The sequence below is a fragment of the Rhinopithecus roxellana genome, chromosome 3 (genome assembly GCF_007565055.1).
Source record: "Rhinopithecus roxellana isolate Shanxi Qingling chromosome 3, ASM756505v1, whole genome shotgun sequence".
Lineage (NCBI taxonomy): Eukaryota > Metazoa > Chordata > Mammalia > Primates > Cercopithecidae > Rhinopithecus > Rhinopithecus roxellana.
The window spans coordinates 69683415-69705640 of NC_044551.1; the positions used below are offsets into that span (position 1 = coordinate 69683415).

Genomic DNA, 22226 nt, shown 5'->3' on the forward strand with positions numbered 1-22226 from the left:
GAGTAGTTTAGAATAGAATATATTTATTTTCTATTTTAAAACTGCTTGGAAATTATTAAACTCTTAGTTCAATAAAATAGTGTTTTGGGCTTTTTTCCCCTGACTATGTAAAGTAAAATGAAGAAAAAAGAGTGTCCTTAGAAGAATCCCTCTCTGTTATTTTTGGTAATTGTATTTCTCCCAGGGATAGCGTATTTGAAACTGTGGGGCCAGTTGTGGTGGCTCACGCCTGTAATCCCAGCAGTTTGGGAGACTGAGGTGGGCAGATCACCTGAGGTCAGGAGTTAAAGACCAGCCTGGCCAACATGGTGAAACCCCATCTCTACTAAAAATACAAAAATTAGTTGGGCGTGGTGGCAGGCACCTGTAATCCCAGCTACTCAGGAGGCTGAGGCAAGAGAATCACTTGAACCTGGGAGGTGGAGGTTACAGTGAGCCGAGATTGCACCTTTGCACTCCAGCCTGGGGGACAAGAGCAATACTTCGTCTCAAAAAAAAAAGAAAGAAAATTCATATTGTTGGCCATACTAGTGTGATTTACTTTTATATGATAAATCTTCTTAAGAATCAGTCACCATTTTAATTTTTGATATTTATTTTCTCAATGCCAGAGAGTTGAAAGATAACCTTGGCAGTGATGACCCAGAAGGTGACATACCAGTCTTGTTGCAGGCCGTCCTGGCAAGGAGTCCTAATGTTTTCAGGGAGAAAAGCATGCAGAACAGATATGTACAAAGTGGTGAGTTTCTTAATAAATGAATTCCCATATCAGAACTTGTTTTATACATATTTAAATCCAGGTGTCTTCTTTAACAAGCTGGCCTATCAGGAGTGCCATGTTTATGCCTTCAGTCAAGCCAAGAACAAGAAGGAAACTAAATTGATAATATTCTTATAGTTTAATATGTAATTAAATTCCTTGAGAATTAGACAAAGCTTTAAGTGTATTTTGTTAAATATTTTGGAATACATCAGTTTACTCAGCTTAAACATTTTTTTTTGTTTTGGAAAATCAGAATTAATTTGAAATAAGTCTTTCATTAATCAAATATTTGCAAAGCTTTTGAACATGTACACTGTAGCAGGTATATAGAGTTTTAATACTGATTGTGATTCTGTATTCATGGTTTTCTAATAATTGATTTAATACTCCTGTTGCCTTAGCAACAGAAAAATTGGTTAAGTATTATTAAAGAAAAATTGATTCATAGTATTATAAAATAATAAAAATATTACATCCAACGCAGATAATAATTTTTATGTAGTCACGGAGTACCTTTGGGTTAAGAGCATTGTTCTGTTCAAGTTTACCGAATTTTACAAGCCCAAGTGCCTGTTTGGCTCTCAAGATTAAAATAGTCAGGGAGGGAATAGCTTAGACAACTTCAGAAAGTTCAACTTTGTTAATTAAATAACTGTATTTAAGAATTTTACCAGCCTGGCTGGTGACTCACACCTGTAATCCCAGCACTTTGGGAAGCTGAGGCAGGTGGATTGCCTCAGGCCAGGAGTTCAAGACCAGCCTGGGCAACATGGTGAAACCCTGTCTCTACAAAAAAATACAACAATTAGCCAGGCGTTATGGTGTGCGCCTGTAGTCCCAGCTACTTGGGAGGCTGAAGTGGGAGGATCGCTTGAACTCAGGAGGTCAAGGCTGCAGTGAGCTGAGATTGCACCACTGCACTCCAGCCTGGGCAACAGAATAAGACCCTGTCTTCAAAAAAAAGAAAAAATAAAATAATTTTGCCAAATCATTTTGGTTTACTTTGTTGGCAGCACTTCCATGATGCTTCCTATTCCATTTCCTTTAAATAATGTTACTTTGCTGATTCTGTATATTTGTGTTGTTTGAATGGTATTTTGAAAGCAATTGCATAGTTGCTATCGATTCCTCAAAATGCATAATGGGGATGCTTCTGACCGACTTGCCTTTTAGCAAGTTGAAGGGAGGTATGCAGGACAGTGCTTTGTCTTCACCAGAACTAATAAGTTAGATTGCAATAGTAGGAGACCGATATAAATAATGGAGGAAGCTAGAGTTATGAATGCTTTCTGGAAAAATGTTGGAATTGAAAGAAATTATGGAAAGAGTTGATTGGAAAAAAGACTAATAGACTGGGAGTATTAGGTTACATGAGAATGTGAGTAAATCTAGTATTGGATAAATGGATCTAAGGTTACTAATACTACATTTTTGCAGCTTACATTTTTGGGTATTTGGGTAGTAAATCACTCTAATAAAAACTTTTAGAGTGTTCACCTCTCAGTCACATTTTTGTGTTTTATACTACATATACTTGTTTTTTAGTCCAAAACATTGTTTGATTTCTATATACCCTACATTGTAAAAGCATAAACTAGCATTTAAAATTAATCGATTAATTGCATGTTTTTTTTTTTTATTAAAGCATTTTCCTGGTGATATATGGCTTTGAAATTTTAAAAGCTGGCTAGGCGTGGTGGCTCACGTCTGTAATCCCGGCACTTGGGAGGCCAAGGTAGGATTGCTTGAGCCCAGGAGTTCGAGACCAACCTGGGCAACACAGAGAGATCCTGTCTCATTAAAAAATAAAAAATAAAAATAAAATAGAAATTTAAAAAGTTGATTTTGGGGTTGGTAAGTTTAAATATGAGTCATGCATGTGGAGAAAATTTAATAAAATGCAAATCACTTTAATCATAGTTCTTTGGAACTTAGAGCTAATTGAAAAGGACTATAAGAATATCATTTATCCCTTTTATTTAGAAAGCCATTGCTTTCAAACTAGTAATTCCAGTTTGTCCCAGTGATGACTGTTAATTCAGGGGGGAAAAGCTTTTTAACTCCTGTCTCATTGAGTATTCATCTCCCTCCAAAAGAAAAAGAAAAAGAAAAAAAACCTCCAGCAACAATAATTATAGTAATTAAGCTATTAAGCTATGGAGCAAAACAATTTTGTGCTGAGTTTGAGTTGGAAAAGAAAAGTCAGAAGTTGAAATTTAGACTACATACTTAAGAAAACACTCTTCAGTGGTAGACTGAGAGGTGATTTTGAAACCTAATTTCTTTCAGCTACAATCTCTTTTGTAGTACTCTTAGCAAATGAACTTCTGTTTGAATATTTCTGGCGAAAGGCACTTTTTGTAACAACAGCAGGAAATGAAATTTGGAAATATAATTTGATGTTTTTTTTTTCATTTTTTTATTTGCAGCTCCCAAAAAAGAGATTGGCTATAGAAATCATAAGAAAATTCAGGGTGTTATTTATAGATTTTTATCTGATTCTGAAATGTCTAAATAAGTGAATTTTTCTGTGTCTCCTGTATAATGAAATGCCATTTGCATAATAATTGAGAAATAATGTCTGGCTTGAAAATAAATGTAAGAACTAGCACGCTATTCTCAAGTTTTTATTTTTTAATCAAATATTCCGTTAATCCCTACTATGTGACAAAGAGTTATTGTGAAAGAAGGAATAGGTACATTCTATTTTGCTTCAAAAGACATTCAGATGGAAATTGCAGGAATTCAAGCTTTTGACCCATAAATAAAGTACTTTGCAAAACCTATGTCTGAACCATAATACAAATATCTTTGTGAAATTAAGTTCCCAAGCATGAGAGGTGTGTATGATAAAATATTCGTGTAATGAAAACTACCCTGAGTCCTGTTGTAGAAGGAAGTGTATTGTGTTAGGTGCGAGGTTAGATAAGACAACTTTTTAAAAAATCTTTTGAATTCTAAGGCTAAATAATAGAATATTGAGTAAGCAAGTAAAATTTTTCAAAATATTATAATCTCTGTTTCTAGTCCTGGATTAGTTTTATGGAAAATGGTGCTGTAATAAAATTGTTCTTGAAATTTACAGTTTTACAGTGTCTATATTTTGCTCTTTGAAATGAAAACATTGATCAAAAAAAATTTCTGGCATGTTTGTGAAAGAATAACTGATTTCAGTTATTTAAAGGACACTTTACTGCTAGAAGAAAATAACATTCTATATTTTTGTGTTTTGCATAGGAATGATGATGTCTCAGTACAAACTTTCTCAGAATTCCATGCACAGTAGTCCTGCATCTTCCAATTATCAACAAACCACTATCTCACATAGCCCCTCCAGGTAATATGTGTATATATCATTTATTAAATACTGTCTTCTATGGTGAGTATGCTGGTGAATATATGGTTCATACATTTAGGTAATGATGGATTATTTAGAGTTTAAATAGTTGAAATACTTAAATAGTAATTCACTTGCGCATTTGCTTTAAAATGTTGTATATGGAAATAGTCTAATATGCTAATTGAAGTAGCTACCATCTTAGTAATGTGATTTCATAGAGACAAAAGAATGTTAAAATAACTAACGTATTTGAGGTAAGATTTAGGGAGCATGGCTTTAAGTACCTTAAACAGATTGGTACTTTTATATAAGTAAACAAATTACCTGCTTTTAAAAACTTTTTTATTGTAACTCTTTGATTATGAATTGCGAACAATTTTTGTATGTTATTTGACTGTTTTGCAAGATTCTTCTATTTGCATAGATTTTACATATATAAACTAGAGTTCAGAGGACTTTGTGACAGTCAAATTTCAAGGAATAGCATGTTTATTTTATTTCCTTATATTTTTTATTTGGATTTTGGGTTTTAGCCGGTTTGTGCCACCACAGACAAGCTCTGGGAACAGATTTATGCCACAGCAGAATAGCCCAGTGCCTAGTCCATACGCCCCACAAAGCCCTGCAGGATACATGCCATATTCCCATCCTTCAAGTTACACAACACATCCACAGATGCAGCAAGGTAAGAAAATTGTTTGTAACTTTACTGGGAAGGTCCAAGTGCTTTAATTCCAAGCAAATTTGTTTTTTAAAGTATAATTCTTAAACACAAACTAAAATACTATACTGTATACTTATTTGTCAGTGAACCTTTTTAAAGATATGATTTAAATCATTAAAACATGTTACACTTACCATTTGAAAATTTGTCATTTTAGGAGGTGAAAGGAGCAGTGTCATTTTGGCTTTTTGGATTCAGTTATTATATAACTAAGTATATTTAGGTATGAAATTAAGAAGAATTGCATTTTTTAAGCCAAGGGACAATTACATTTTAATCGGTAAAGTAGATACAGTCAGCCTTTCACATACATGGGTTCTGCATCATGGATTCAACTAAATGCTGAGTGAAAATATTTGGGAAAAAAAAATTGAGTCTGTACTGAACATGTACAGGCATGTTTTCTTGTCATTATTACATAAGCAATACAGTATAGCAACAGTTTACATAGCACTTACATTGTATAGGCATTGTAAGTAATCTAGAGATGATTTAAAGTACTATATAGTGCATAGGGCTATATGCAGGTATTGTGCATTTTATATGAGGGACTTTTGAGCATTTACAGATTTTGGTATCCACAGAAGATACTGGAACTAATCCCTCATGGATACTGAGGGATGACTACTATGAAAAACTTACTATACTGTAAAAATTTACTGTAGTACAGTAGAGGAAAATTAATCTTAGATGCAAAAATTTGAGATTAAATTACCAGTTCTCACTTGATTATTAGTTCTTAGTGTCATAACGTTCATATTATGATGTCTTTTTAAGGTTATATTGCCTTGAGATATATTTCATGGTTACTAAATAATTGATTTATTATTAGTATAAATTTGTATGTTTTAAAGAAATTTTTAAAGCAGAAAAGTACAAAGGATAATACAAAACATCTTTGTTTTTGTCCTCCTTAATTAACAGCAAATTTTAAAAATTTGCTTTCAGTCACTAATTTCTACATATGTGTTCTTGTTTATTATGCATGAAGTTGAAACTTTATTCATTAATAAACTTATTAATTTGTAAACTTTTAACTTTGTCATCCATCAAAACAACTAACTCTGGTTTTCCAAAACCAGATAATGAAATATTAGGTTGAGCTTTTTTTTACACACGAACTCAAGGAGAAACTGGGAAGCAAATTTGACACATTTGAAATAGACACAACCAGGTGCGGTGGTACTCGCCTGTAATCCCAGCACTGTAGGAGGCTGGGGCAGAAGAATCAATTGAGCCCAGGAGCTCAAGACCAGCCTGGGCAACACAATGGGACCCTGTCTCTACAAAAAAAAAAAAATTAACCAGGCATGGTGGCACTTACTTGTAGTCCCAGCTACTCAGGAGGCTGGGGTAAGAGGATTGCTTGAACCCAGAAGGTCAAGGCTACAGTGAGCCATGATCACACCATTGCAGTCCAGCCTGGGTGACAAATTGAGATCTGTCTCGAAAAGAAATAGCAACTTAGAAAATCACTGAATTGAGTGTGAGTGCCATACATACATATCTATGTGTATATGTAGATGCTTAATATTTGTAAAATACTGGTATACTCTGGTACACAAAAGTCTGAGGGTCATTTTACATGTAATTAATGAGAGGAAAAATGTCAGAAGAGCACATCTGTTTCTTGTGTAAATGTCCATATACACATGAATGTGTGTAAAAAAGAATGTAAATTTTAACTCTAAGAAATGTGTTGTTGTTTAACAAAATTAACTTAGCTTTTTAATATAGTTTGAGGACCTATTCAGTATTGTGTCATTTCTTAAAAATGCTCAGATAAAGAAATAAAAACCTTACTTAGGGATTAGCCTCACCCAGATATTAAAGTTATTCTAAATAAAAAAATTTAGTCAGTACTACCCAAAACAGTTTGCATATTCAACGTAATCCCTATCAAAATACCAATGACATTCTTCACATACATAGAAAAAATTTACATGGAACCAAAAAAGACCCCAAATTGCCAAAGCAATCCTGAGGAAAAAGAACAAAGCTGGAGGCATCACACTACCTGACTTAAAAATACATTACAAAGTAACCAAATACATTATAGTAACCAAATCAGCTTGGTGCTAGCATAAAAACACACAGACCAATCCCAGAGAGAATCCAGATATAAATACAGATATTTACAGACAACTTACTTTTGACAAAGGCACCAAGAACATAAAAGGAGGAAAGGACAGTCTCTTTGATAAATAATGTTGTGAAAAATAAACTCAAAATGAATTAAATACTTAAATCTGAGACATGAAACTATGAAACTACTAGAAGAAAACATTGAAGAAACACTCCATGATGTTGGTCTGTGCAAAATACTTTTTGTTTAAGATTTCAAAGCACAGGCAACCAAAGGAAGAAATAGACAAATGGGATTACATCAAGCTAAAAAGCTTCTGTACAGCAAAAGAAACAATCAACAAAGTGAAGAGACAGCCCACAGAATGGGAGAAAATATTTGCAAACTGTTTGACAAGTGATTAATAACTAGAATATCAATAATATATAAGGACCTCATTAGCAAAACAATAACAACAAAAACGAATTAAAAGATAGCCAAAAAGTGTGAATAAACATTCTCAAATAAAGACATACAAATGGCCAGCAGATATAGCAAAAAATGCCGAACATCACTCATCATCAGAGAAATACAAATAAAAAGCACAGTAAGATATTATCTTGCCTTAACTAAAATGGCCTTTTTCAAAAAGATAGGTAATAGTGAATACTGGTGAACATACAGAGAAAAGGGAAGCCTCATATACTGTTGGTGGGAATGTAAATTAGTACAGCCTTTGGAACACTGTATGGCAGTTTCTCAAAATACTAAAAATAGAGCTACTATATGATCCAGCAATTCCATTAGTAGGTATATATCCAAAAGAAAGGGAATCAGTATACTGAAGGGATGCAAGCCCATGTTTATTACAGGACTATTCACAAAATAGCCAAAATATGGAATCAACCTAAGTGTCCATCAGTGGATGAATAAATAAAGAAAAGGTGTATGTATACACAATGGAATATTAGCCATAAAAAAAGAATAAAGTCCTGTCATTTTGAGCAACATAGAGGGAACTGAAGGTCATTATGTTAAGTGAAATAAGCAAAGCACAGACAAATATTATATGTTCTCACTCATATGTGACAATTAAAGTGGATCTTAAGAAGATAGAGAATAGATTGGTAGTTACCAGAGGCTGGGAAGGGTAGAGGAGGGAGGCGATGAAGAGAGCTTGATTAATGGGGACAAATACACTGTTTGATAGGAGAAATAACATTTAGTGTTGGATAGCTCAGTAGGGTGACTAGTTGACAGCAATCTGTATTTCAGAATAGCTGGAAGAAGATAATTTGAATGTTTTTACCATATAGAAAAGACAAATATTTAAGGTGGTGGATATCTCAATTACACTGATGCAATCTTTACAAATTATATGAATGTATTTAATTACCACGTGTATCCCAGAAATCTGTGCCTCTATTATCTATCAATAATAAAACATAATTTTCTTTGAAAAGGAAAAAGTTAGTCTGGCCGGGAACAAGTGAATAGGTCAGTAGGACAGAGAGAATGCAGAAATAGGACAATTTAGACTATTGAGAAAGGTTGCATTTTTTTTCAACTTTATATTACAAAAATTTAACTGTGCAGAAAGTTCTAAGATTAGCACAATGAACCCCTTCACCAACAGGTATCCTGCCACTTTGTCCTTAAGTATATCTGCTAAGAAGGATATTCTCCTATAAAAAACCAAAGGTAATAATTGTAAAAAAATTAAGGTCAGTTCTGTGGTATCATCTAATATCCAGAATATAATTGACTTTTACCAATCCACTTGTCCTAAATATGATTTTAATATCTTTTCAAAGCATGTTCAAATCTAGCTTTTCACACATTGCATTCGATTTTTGCATCTCTTATGGAGGCTCTTTTAATCTAAAGCAGTCTTACACCTTTTCCCCCCATGACACTAATTTTTGGTTTTTGAAGAGTTTGGCCACTTTCGTTGTAGAATATTTCATATTCTAAACTCCACTCTTTTCTGCTGGTGTTGTTTAATTTGTTTTCTGTATTTCCTATCAAGTAGAAGTTAGCTTTAAGGTTTTACTAGTTTCCAGTTACACATTTTTGGCAAGAGTACTTGATAAGCAATGTTGTGCACTTTACCTTGTATCTTATCATTATCATAAAATGGTCTCAGTATCAGTGGTGTTTAGGTGGTGAACCTCTCTTTATTATAAAAGTACATATTTTTCCCTTTGCAATTCATAAATAATCTGTGGGATGATACTTTGAGATTGTGTAAATATGCAATTTCCCATTAATCTTTTACTTAAAGGGGGTAACATTCAGTGAATCTCATTTTATCAGTTTTTACACAGTCATTGGAAAAATGATTTTTAAAAATTCTATCATTCTAAAGATTACATTTTAAAATCAGCATATAAGAATGGATTGTTTAATAAATGATGTTGGTGATTGTCTAGGTATTTTGCAATTTTAGCTGGATTCCTGGATCACCGAAAGCAAAAGTGTTCTAGATTAATAAGCTGTTTATATTTTTTAAGTCATAAAATTATAAGGAAAACATTTGGGCAAAGTTTTGGTATTCTAAGAGTTGAGAAGGCGTTATTTCTAAGCAGACCGAAAACCTGGATTGTAAAAATGAAAAAAAAAAAAAGATTAATTATAAATTTGTGTGTAAGAGAACATAAATATATAAATTACATAAATATAAAACAAATATGGGGGAAATATGCAGCATTTATTGTAAACACAAAGTATTGATTTTTTTTTATATACTGAAATCTCATACAGATCAGTAAGAAGACAGAAATGAAAGAAGTAAACAGGCAATTTACTGGAAATGAATAGCCAAGTCGATACAGAAAGATTTAATAAATATATGAAATTGTGGTCACCTTAGCTCATAAAGGGATGCATTCAAAATTAAGATGAAATAAAATTTTATATCAGATTGATAAACATTTCAGTCTTCATAGTGATACAAATTGGTGCAACTTTTTTAGAGAACCATTTGTTTGACAATATCTTTAATTTAAAATTCATATACCTCACTCAATAGTCCAAAATCTACCTCCCTTAAAAGAAGGGGAAAGAGATAAAAACATACTCAGACTGTTTTAACAAGTTCTATCAAACATTGAATGAAGAGATATTCTAATCTTAATCCATTCCAGAAAAAAGAAAAACAGCAACACTTTCTCAACTCTTTTTATAAAGTTAAATTACAATCTGGATACCAAAACCAGGTGAAGTGAAGGGAGTATGAGAAAGCAAAATTATAAATCAGTCATCATATGTGAACATTCATGTCCTGTTCCTGAATTGAAATAAAATGTTTCTAATTTTTTCTACCACTAGGTAAGATTAAATCAATCTCTTCTCTTTTTTTTTTTTTCCATACAGATGGGGTCTTGCTGTATTGCACAGGCTAGACTCAAACTCCTGGGCTTAAGTGATCCTTAAGCCTTAAGGTGAAACAACATTTTTAAACAAATATTAAGAAACCAGGCCAGGCATGGTTGCTTACTCCTGTAATCCTAGCACTTTGGGAGGCCAGAACAGGCAGATTGCTTGCAGCTCAGGACCAGCCTGAGCAACATGGTGAAACTCCATCTCTCTCTACAGAAAATTAGCCAGGCATGGTGGTGTGTGCCTGTAGTCCCAGCTACTTGGAGGCTGAGGTGGGAGGATGGCTTGAGCCTGGGAGGCAGAGGTTGCAGCGAGCTGAGATCACGCCACTGCGCTCTAGCCTGGGCAACAGAGTGAGACACTGTCTCAAAAAAATAAATAAATAAAATAAATAAGCAGTGTTATCAACCAATGTGACAAAATTGGATATATATATTAATTGGTTAGTAGAAGACAGTATAATTCCGATTATCGGTCTGGGGTCCTGTGAGCTTTTTAATAGGTCTCAAAAGAGCATTCAGAAAGATTCAATTTCCATACATGTCATTTAAAACTTTTCACTGAATAAGAATACATTAAGGACTTTGGGAGGCCGAAACTGGCGGATCACAATTTCAGCAGATGGAGACCATCCTGGCTAACATGGTGAAACCCTGTGTCTACTAAAAATACAAAAAAATTAGCCGGGCGTAGTGGCGGGCGCCTGTAGTCCCAGCTACTTGGGAGGCTGAGGCAGGAGAATGGCGTAAACCTGGGAGGCGGAGCTTGCAGTGAGCTGAGATCGCCCACTGCACTCCAGCCTGGGCAACCGAGCGAGACTCTGTCTCGAAAAAAAAAAGAAAAATACATTAAGCTGGGTGTGACGGTACACACCTGTAGTCCCAGCTACTCAAGTGGCCGAGGCAGGGGGATCGCTTAAGCCCGGGAGTTTGAGTCTAACCTGTGCTATACAGCAAGACCCCATCTGTATGGGAAAAAAAAAAAAAAGAGAAGAGATTGATTTAATCTTACCTAGTAGTAGAAAAAAATTAGAAACATTTTATTTCAATTCAGGAACAGGACATGAATACCTATAATCACATTTATTTAGTGGGTGTCCCAGCCAATACAGGAAGAAAAGAAGCGTTAAAACTATGTATAATTATTAGTAAGGAAGAAAAAAGTGTCATTTTCAGGTGATATAATTGTCTTCATAGAAAATCCGAGATAAGCTGCAGACAGGATACTAGAATTAATAAAAGCATTCCACTTAGTTACTGGATACAACATCATTATAATGAAATTAATTGCATTTTTGTATACCAGAAATAAGCAGGTATAATTACAATCTTTTTTGATATCATTAACGATTTAAAAGGAACACCACAAGATACCTAGAATAAATTTAATGAAAGATTTAAAAGACTTTTGTGGAGCAAATTACAAAACTTTTGAAAGAGATAGAAGAAAACTTAAGAAAATGAAGAGTTGTGCCATCGCTGGGTGCAGTGGCTCAAGCCTGTAATCCCAGCACTTCGGGAGGCCGAGGCGGGCGGATCACGAGGTCAGGAGATCGAAACCATCCTGGCTAACATGGTGAAACCCCGTCTCTACTAAAAAAAAAATACATATATATATATATATATATATATATATATATATGAAAAACTAGCTGGGCAAGGTGGCGGGCGCCTGTAGTCCCAGCTACTCGGGAGGTTGAGGCAGGAGAATGGCGTGAAACCGGGAGGCGGAGCTTGCAGTGAGCTGAGATCGCGCCACTGCACTCCAGCCTGGGCGACAGAGCAAGACTCTGTCTCAAAAAAAAAAAAAAAAAGAGTTGTGCCATCTTCATGGATAGGAAGACTCAGTAGGGTAAAGATTATTATTATACCCATATCTATAAATTCAGTATAACACTGATAAAAAAATCTCAAGAAAGGTTTTTGTGAAATTTAACCTGCTTCTAAAAATTCATATAGTAGAAGTTCAAGAATAGACAAAATAATAAGGAATGAAGTGTAACAGCTCAGTCTAACAGCAGTCAGGATTTGTGCAGGCATGGAAAACTAACACATATTGAAGTGGAACATGATGAAGAGCTTAGGAACATACCCATGGACAAATGGAAACTTGGTCCCTATCACATCGTATCTTAGTAGGGGAAAGAATGATTTCTTTAATTAATGATGCAGAGACAGCTAGTTATTCATATGGAAACAAGTAACATTGGATCCCTGTCTCACACTTAAAAATGAGTTTTACATGGGTTAAAGACCTAACTGAAAAACCAAAACTGTAAGGCTTTTAGAAGATACAAGTGACTATTAGAAATGTTTCCTACCCTTAGAATGATGAAAATTATTGGCAAGGATATAGAACAGTGGGAACTCTCATACGCTACCAATGAATACAAATGGTCATAAGTAATCTGTTATTTAGTAAGGTTTAAAAATATGCATACCCGGCAATTTCACTCCTAGGTATTAGCACCCAGAGCTCTTACACATTTATAAAAAGAGTCCTCATGTACAAGAACATACATTGCAGCGTTGTTTATGGCAGCAAGCATTTTAAGCAATTTGAACATCCACATAAGAAAGAACAAATGAATAGTGTACATCATACAGCAGAGTATATGTAATTATTTAAAAGAAATGAATTTAGGCCAGGCACAGTGGCTCACATCTACGTGTAATCCCAGTGCTTTGGAGGACAAGGCAGAAGGATCATTTGAAGCCAGGAGTTTAAGACCAGCCTGGGCAACATGGCAAGACCCCATCTCTACCAAAAAAAGAAAAAGCCAGGTGTGGTGGCAGGTTTCTGTAGTCCTAGCTACTCAGAAGACTAAGGCAAGAGGATCACTTGAACCCAGGAGTTTGAGCTGACAGTGAGCTATGATCATGCCAGTGAACTCCAGCCTGGGCAACAGAGCTGTCTAAAATAAATAAAAGAATTTAAAACTATATATATATAAAATATATATTATATATAATCTCAACATAATATTAAATGGAAAAACAAGTTATATAAGGATAGATACATATATCATCTATATAAAATTATAGTGTAAAAACACAATGAATTACTTAGGAATATATTCATGCATAGCAAAGGTATAAAGATAACACATAGGCAGAATAAACTCAAGTCAAAATCGTGGTTACCTCTAAGGAGTAAAAGGAAAGGAGTAGAGGAGAGAAATAACAGATGAATGGAGATCTTCAACTATATTTGTAATGTTTTAGTTCTTTTCAAAAATAGATTGGAATCTGGCAGAGTGTTAAGATTTGATCAAACTAAATAGTCAGTACATGAGTATCTGTTACATTATTCTCTGTAATTTCTATATGCTTAAAATATTTGTGAATAATTACTATTCTCCAAGAATGTTAAGAATTTTTTAATAAACCTTTTTTTTATTCTTATTAATTTCAGCGTCGGTATCAAGTCCCATTGTTGCAGGTGGTTTGAGAAACATACATGATAATAAAGTTTCTGGTCCGTTGTCTGGCAATTCAGCTAATCATCATGCTGATAATCCTAGACATGGTTCAAGTGAGGACTACCTACACATGGTGCACAGGCTAAGTAGTGACGTATGTAATATATTATCATTAAGGTGATAAAATAGTTCTAATATTTGTCATATAATCTATTATTTCCATTTCAAAATTTGAATGATACCTACCGTATATCATTATACTAGCTACTGAGTACAACATGGCTCCTGCACATACAGAGCTTAGTCTAGAGCAGGATTGGTCAAGTGTGACCAGTAGCCTGAACCACAAAGTGAGAATGGTTTTTATGTTTATAAAGAGTTATTTAAAAAAAAAACACAAAAACAAAAAGCAATATGTGACAGAGACTGTGTGTGGCCCACAGAGTCTGAAATATTTCTTCTCTGTTCCTTTATGTAAAAAAGTTGGCTGGCCGGGCATGGTGGCTCATGCCTGTAATCCCAGCACTTTGGGAGGCCAAGGCAGGTGGATCACAAGGTCAGGAGATGGAGACCATCCTGGCTAACACAGTGAAGCTCCGTCTCTACTAAAAACAGAAAAAAATTAGCTGTGCGTGGTGGCAGGCACCTATAGTCCCAGCTACTCGGGAGGCTGAGGCAGGAGAATGGCGTGAACCCGGGAGGCGGAGCTTGCAGTGAGTGGAGATCGGGCCACTGCACTCCAGCCTGGGCGACAGAGCTAGACTACCCCTGGAAAAAAAATAAATAAATAGTTGGCTGACCCCTGGCCTCAAGGTTTAGGTTCTTAATGAAATACTTCAGTTTTAGGTTAATACTGCTCACACTAAATTTTTTTTTAAGATAATGAGCCTTTATTTGTTAGTACTTGACTCCTTTTCCCTCTAATACTTGTACAGAGTTTTGTGTCTGAAATTTAATGTTGTCTTGATGTTATTAAAATATTCCATATTCTGGAAATTTGCCTTGTTATTGATTTGTTGTATTTTATGTAAGCTGCATGTGTCTAAGGATAATACAGATGACAATAAATTCTGCCCTCAAGACATTTATCAGCTGGTAGAGTACTCATAGCTCCTTTGGTAGAAAAAAGCAAACAAAAATGGAGCATACTAGTAATACAAATTTTCTTATTCATTGCCATGCTTAGGCTGTTGATTCTTTTGGATACAATTTCAATTCTTCTAAGATATACCAAGAAGAAAACAGGAAAGTGCAGAAGAATTATGCTTTTGAATTCCAACACTTTACCTGTCAGTAATTTATGTCTCTTATTGGTTCTCTTTAAGATTTCTATAAAGCCTCTCCTGTCATTCAAAAGATAAATTGTATACTCTATTTTTAGGATGGAGATTCTTCAACAATGAGGAATGCTGCATCTTTTCCCTTGAGATCTCCACAGCCAGTATGCTCCCCTGCTGGAAGTGAAGGAACTCCTAAAGGTACTACTGTAACTGAAATTTCCTTCTGTATATTTTATATTTCAAGTTGAATAAAGAACTCAAACTTCCTAAAGCAGATATTAAAAAGTTATTCTGTATTTTTTTTTCATTGTAGAAAAAAAATAAACCCGTACAAGCAGGTCTAGATCATGGGATTTAAATCTGTCCGTATTCATTGATTCATTCATCTTCCACTTACCCAATAATCTATTGATAGGATTCTCAGATATATCCAGTATCCATTCTCTTTGATAAATCCAGTGGTCTTTTCAAACCACAACCTTCTTCTCTTTAACATTTGAAATTTTTGATCAGCCTTTCCTCCAAAAAGACTTACTTCCTCTTTCCTCCAAAAAGACTTACTTCATATGAGCCCATCTGTTTTTCTCCTACTTCTTTCATTGATACTTTTTTTCTTCATTAGCTCTTCTCCTTATTCACAAGATTTCTATTATTAGACCTTCTATCACCCATTGTACTTTTTTCCCCAGCCATTTTATTAAGTTTCATTAACCGCATTGATTACTTTTATGCATAAAACTCCTAAATCAATCTTTGGCTCCAGTCTTGTCTCCCAAGTTGTAATTCTTCATTGCCAGACAAAACTTCTTTCATACCTAGCGGATATTTCAAATTCATGTTTGAAATGGTTTTCACTGTTCTTTCTGTCATCCCATCTCTCTTAATGCTGTTCCAATCCTGAATCATTGTACCTTAAAAATTTTAAGTTATCACAAAGTCTCTTCTCAACTAGTCATTTATCAATCTAACCTGTTCTATGTTACATTCTTAAATCTCTCACGTTTACTTTTATCTCTGCCTTTTAAAATTCTATCTGTTATTCCAGGTCGAAGTTAAATGGGTGATCTTCCGTGGGCGCTCCCCTAATCTCCTCAAGCTATTAGTTTATATTTTTTCTAAGAACTTATACTACTTTATGTACATGAATTTTAGTTTGTTTATCTTTGAATTCTCAAAGAACCTTGCATGGTCTTCTATCTGTAACAGATTCACAAAATTGTGAATTTAAGTCCCAGGTTTGAGCCAGTTTCTAAAATACTTAAAATTGTAGTCAAATAGTTTTAATTATCAGTTTGTTGGAAGAGAATACTGTATTCTACTTTTTAAAATTAGCTTATAATTAATTTTAACATAGCTGGTAATATAGTCTCTCATGAGAATTTCTAATTATAGCCATCTAAAGCATAAAGATATTTTACCTCGTATCTGCCTGATATGGTAAAGATCTTTTTTCACTGATTGTATTCCTACTGTTTATTAAGGACATTTTTCTTTTTTTTTTTTTTTTTTCAAAATTTTTTTTAGATTTTATTTTACTTTAAGTTCTGGGATACATGTGCAGAACGTGCAGGTTTGCTACATAGGTATACATGTGCCATGGTGATTTGCTGCACCTGTCAACCCGTCGTCTAGGTTTTTTTTCTTTCTTTCTCTTGAGACAGAGTCTCGCTCTGTCACCCAGGCTGGAATGCAGTGGCGTGATCTCAGCTCACTGCAACCTCCGCTTCCTGGGTTCAAGTGATTCTCCTGCCTCAACCTCCTGAGTAGGTGAGATTACAGGCGCATGCCACCATGCCCGGGTAATTTTTTTTGTATTTTTAGTAGAGATGGGGTTTCACCATGTTGGTCAAGCTGGTCTTGAACTCCTGACCTCGTGATGCACCTGCCTTGGCCTCCCAAAGTGCTGGGATTACAGGCGTGAGCCACCACACCAGGCTTGTCGTCTAGGTTTTAAGCCTCACCTGCATTAGGTATTTGTCCTAATGCTCTCTCTCTTTTTTCCCCCTACCCCCCAACAGGCCCTGTGTGTGATGTTCCCCTCCCTGGGTCCATGTGTTTTCATTGTTCAACTCCCACTTATGAGTGAAAACATGTAGTGTGTGGTTTTCTGTCAAGGACATTTTTCATAGGGTAAAAGTTGAGCTGGCCGGGCGCGGTGGCTCAAGCCTGTAATCCCAGCACTTTGGGAGGCCGAGACGGGCGGATCACGAGGTCAGGAGATCGAGACCATCCTGGCTAACACGGTGAAACCCCGTCTCTACTAAAAAATACAAAAAACTAGCCGGGCGACGTGGCGGCGCCTGTAGTCCCAGCTACTCGGGAGGCTGAGACAGGAGAATGGCGTGAACCCGGGAGGCGGAGCTTGCAGTGAGCTGAGATCCGGCCACAGCACTCCAGCCTGGGTGACAGAGCGAGACTCCGTCTCAAAAAAAAAAAAAAAAAAAAAAAAAAAGTTGAGCTGTTATGAGCCATTTCAATTCTGTAAATTGTATGAATTTTCGGGGATAAAAACCCAGCTTCTGAAAGGGAGAAAAACTTCCAGAGTAACTATTTGTAGGTTAGATACATATCCCACAAATGTTGTCAAGGTGAGAAGTTATTTAGATTGCCGGGGAAAGAGAACAGGGAGATAGGTGATTGATCTAGATAACTAGCTTTTTTCCTTCTGACTCTTGAGATTAGATAGATAAATAGTAGATAAACTTTAGCTAGAAATGGAAAACTTTAAAGCAAATAACCTCACTAATATTATTCATCAAAAGCTTGAACTTCTGTCATGAAGTTGTTTTCCAACTAGTTTTGAAGGGTAAGTCAGTCTATCTTGATTTTTAGATTAATTGTTAGAATTTGAAGTTTGTTCTAAAGTGTATATAATTTGCCACATAGAATTTAAATACAAAGACATAATGGCATATTACAATTCAGACTTAAGACAAATCTTGTTTTAAATCTTCAGGTTTGTTAACAACATAACCTTGGGCAAATTTGTTAACCTCTGTAGGCTTCATGTTCCATTTCTGAAAAATTTTAATGATAATACTCAAGAATGTTGTAAAAATCAAGTGAACTGATATGTAAAGCACCTTTTACAACTCTGACACAAAATGTTAGGTTCATTTCTTTTTAATGTCTAATATAAGCTGAGTCTAAAGGGAAAAACGAATGATTGATATGACTTCAGACTAACATTTATAGTTAATTGCTCCCATATCATCTTTATCACACTTGATTCAATGAAGTTGTATGTTTATATATAACATTTAAAATACATTAACCTTGCTAATTGAAAGTCCAGATTTATGCGTCATGGAAAAAGTATAAAAGTGGTGAAAGCTTAATTTAAGGCAGTTCTAGGTTTAAGTTCTGTCTGTAAAAAAAAAAAAACTTTTATCTTGACCAATTTTTACAATTTCCTATAAGTTTTTAAATATTTTATAGTTTAATGATAAGAAATGTATACATTATTAAGATGCAGTTATACTGTTATCTCTGAGGCATATCAGTGCACTTTTTCCTTCATGTCTGAAGGAGAATTTTTGTCTGAAGGCTTATTAACTAGGATGATTTTTCCATCTGATTATTTTTAACACTTTCCTGTTTCATATAACATTGGTTGATTTAATGGACTCTGGGCTCAGTATATTTTATTGGGCCTTGAAATTTACTGAACTTATTTATTTTTCTAATAAAAAGAGGATTAGCAAGCTGAAGCGAGTATGTGAATGATGTTAAGGGAGAAAGAGAAGACCGCATAAAAGTATAAATCAATACTTTGCCACCAGTTTTTGAAGTAAGTAAAGGCTTTAGTAATTGTAAATTGACCCCTTGCTTTTTGTTATCATCCCAGTAGTATTCATGTGAGATGGTCTCTAGGATTAAATTGTTATTTTTGTGTAATTTAACAAAAGCATACTTATTCTTTCTTTAATCAGGATATATCCGTTTTCCTAGATAGTCCATGAAAGAACAGAGATGGTCATGCCCAAAATATTTGTGTTGTATCATCTTTAGAAGAAATGAACTTTTTACCCTTATAAAGCTAAATATTTATACATTATAGGCACAAAAATTAGAAATAATACTAGTCTGAAAAATTGAATACTCATACTTAGATTCAAACCTAGGTTTTAGATTATCTACTAGCAAACTAAACAACTGTGTGGGACAAGTCTTTAAGCTTTCTCTTCATCTTTTGTAAATAAGTAGCTTGGATTATATAATTTCTTATTTTTTCTAGCATTACTATACTGTCACTTATTAATATTTCTATCACATTGTAAGAAAATGTGAAACCCGCACAACTGTTATTTCTATCGAATTATTTTTCTAGGCTCAAGACCACCTTTAATCCTACAATCTCAGTCTCTACCTTGTTCATCACCTCGAGATGTTCCACCAGATATCTTGCTAGATTCTCCAGAAAGAAAACAAAAGAAGCAAAAGAAAATGAAATTAGGCAAGGATGAAAAAGAGCAGAGTGAGAAAGCGGCAATGTATGATATAATTAGTTCTCCATCCAAGGACTCTACTAAACTTACATTAAGACTTTCTCGTGTAAGGTCTTCAGACATGGACCAGCAAGAGGATATGATTTCTGGTGTGGAAAATAGCAATGTTTCAGAAAATGATATTCCTTTTAATGTGCAGTACCCGGGACAGACTTCAAAAACACCCATTACTCCACAGGATGTAAACCGCCCACTAAATGCTGCCCAATGTTTGTCGCAGCAAGAACAAACAGCATTCCTTCCAGCAAATCAAGTGCCTGTTTTACAACAGAACACTTCAGTTGCTACAAAACAACCCCAGACTTCTGTGGTACAGAATCAGCAACAGGTATCACAACAGGGACCTATATATGATGAAGTGGAATTGGATGCATTGGCTGAAATTGAGCGAATAGAGAGAGAATCAGCTATTGAAAGGGAGCGCTTCTCAAAAGAAGTTCAAGATAAAGGTAAAATAATTCATTATTACCACTTCATCATCTGGGCAAATATGTAATTATAGTGTCAAAAATTCTTTTCATATTACTTTTTTTCTCTTATTTTGTATAATTTATGTCTACTCAAGTATGTATTTTTATTAGTAATACTCATAACACAGAAGTTAAATTTGTAACAATTTAATTTATTGTTTGAAACAACTATATGAGATTTGGTAATTCTCTGCAGGTCTGTTGCTCATTATATACTATATGATTTTACTTATTTGTGCTTTTCTGCTAAAGTGAACATTAGCATTTCTATATGACATGTATACTTCACAAGTTATGTTAATATTGTTGTGCACCTTCAAATTTTTTTCTGCTGAAACAAGGTTAAGTACTATAGAATTATTTTGAACAGATACATTTAAGAAAAGCTTATGTGTATGCTTATTAGGCAGTTAGATATTTCACTTGGTTTATGATCCTACTGGCTTAATAATGTCAATTTTTTTTAGTAAACAAATCATGGAAAGTTAATATTAAATAGCAAACCTTAGAAATTAAGGGTTTTTTGGTGGTAATTACAGTGAAGTGTTCCCTTTCATCTGACTAGTATGTTAGGATGGAGTTTCAAGACATACCTGGTCTGTGAGTTTATGAGCTTTCCTTGTGCTTCATAATCAAATAAAAATAAATCCCTAGTAAGTTCCTAGTAATTTGGTATACACTGTGTACAAAATTTCTTTCATGTTTTAAGAGACTGATGAATCAGTGATTGAAATTAGCAATATAATTGATGAATTTGATTGCTATATAAATGCATATACACATTTGATCAGACCAAAAGCATGCTTTATGATTTAATTTTATGATTAAAATATTCTAGATTGATTTTCAGTTCTTATATTTTATTTCTTGGTAATGATAAAACTTCTTGATATTGGGTAGAGCTGATTTTTATATATGATGTGTTCAGTGTTTGACAGGATCATGACTAGATAATTGTGTTTCTATGCTAAGAAACACGCTGAAGATGAATATTATATCTCCTGCCTGTCATGATGGCTCATTTTAATGTTATTGAAAAAAATGGACTGTATTTAGTAATTGTTGTACTACAATGTTTGCAACATATGTAAATCAGAAATAGATGCAAATAAAGAGATTGCTAGAAGTCTTCATTTTACTGGCTAGGGAGCTGGGATTTTTTTCTTTGTCTTTTTTTTTTAAATATAGATTCAGGGGATACATGTGCAGGTTTGTTACATGGGTATATTGTGTGATGGTGGGGTTTGGGCTTCTAGTGAACATATCACCCAAATAGTGATCATAGTACCCATTAGATAGTTTTTCAACCTTGGCTCCCTCCCTCTTTCCCCCATTTTTGAGTCCCCTGTGTCTGTTGTTTCCAACTTTATGTCCATGTGTACCCGTTGTTGAATTCCCACTTATTAGTGAGAACCTGTAGTGTTTCATTTTCTGTCTGCATTATTTCACTTAGGGTAACTAATGGCCTCAAACTGCATCCGTGTTGCTGCAGAGGACATGACTTCACTCTTGTTTATGATTGTGTACCGTGGTATATATATACCACATTTTATCCAGTCCACTCCTGATGGATGCTTAGGTTGATTCTGTAACTTTACTATTGTGAATAGAGCTGCGATAAACATGAGTTCAGGTGTCTTTTTTATAAAATAGTTTTTTTCGCTATGGATAGAAACCCAGTAGTGGGATTGCTAGGTCAAATGGTAGTTCTATTTTTAGTTCTTTGAGAAATCTCCATACTGTTTTTCATAAGGGTTAAACTAATTTACATTCCCACCAACAGTGTGTAAGTATTCCCTTTTCTCTGCAACCTCTGTTATTTTTTGACTTTTTAATAATAACCATTCTGACTGGTCTAAGATTGTATCTCATTGTAGTTTAATTTGCATTTCTCTGATGATTAACGATGTTGAGCATTTTTTTAAATGGTTGTTGGCTGTGTGTACGTCTTCTTTTGAGAAGTGTCTGTTCATGTCTTTTGCCCACTTTTTAGTGGGTTTTTTTTTTTTTTTTTTTGGAGATTTGTTTGAGTTCCTTATAGATTCTCGGTATTAGACCGTTGTTGGGTGCATAGTTTGTAAATATTTTCTCTCATTCTCTAGGTTGTCTGTTTAACTCTGTTATGGTTTCTTTTGCTGTACAGAAGCTCTTTAGTTTAATTGAGCCCCATTTGTCAATTTTTCTTTGTGTCGTATTTGCTTTTTAGGTCTTAGTCATAAATTCTTTAATTAGGACTATGTCCCAAAAGAGTTTTTTGCAGGGTTTCTTCTAGGA

The 22226-nt window shown here is 34.5% G+C and overlaps 1 protein-coding gene across 3 annotated transcripts in view; it reads left to right on the top strand.

Moving 5' to 3' along the window:
- The window catches only part of NIPBL (NIPBL cohesin loading factor), a 196341-nt gene that overhangs the window by 87906 nt on the left and 86209 nt on the right, over positions 1–22226 (top strand). For all 3 annotated transcript variants that reach the window (XM_010373383.2, XM_010373400.2, XM_030927192.1), the window contains 6 exons: positions 612–739; positions 4001–4100; positions 4637–4788; positions 13688–13848; positions 15076–15172; positions 19305–19931. In XM_010373383.2, the coding sequence (XP_010371685.1) occupies positions 612–739; positions 4001–4100; positions 4637–4788; positions 13688–13848; positions 15076–15172; positions 19305–19931 (1265 nt within the window). The remainder of the gene's footprint in view (positions 1–611; positions 740–4000; positions 4101–4636; positions 4789–13687; positions 13849–15075; positions 15173–19304; positions 19932–22226) is intronic.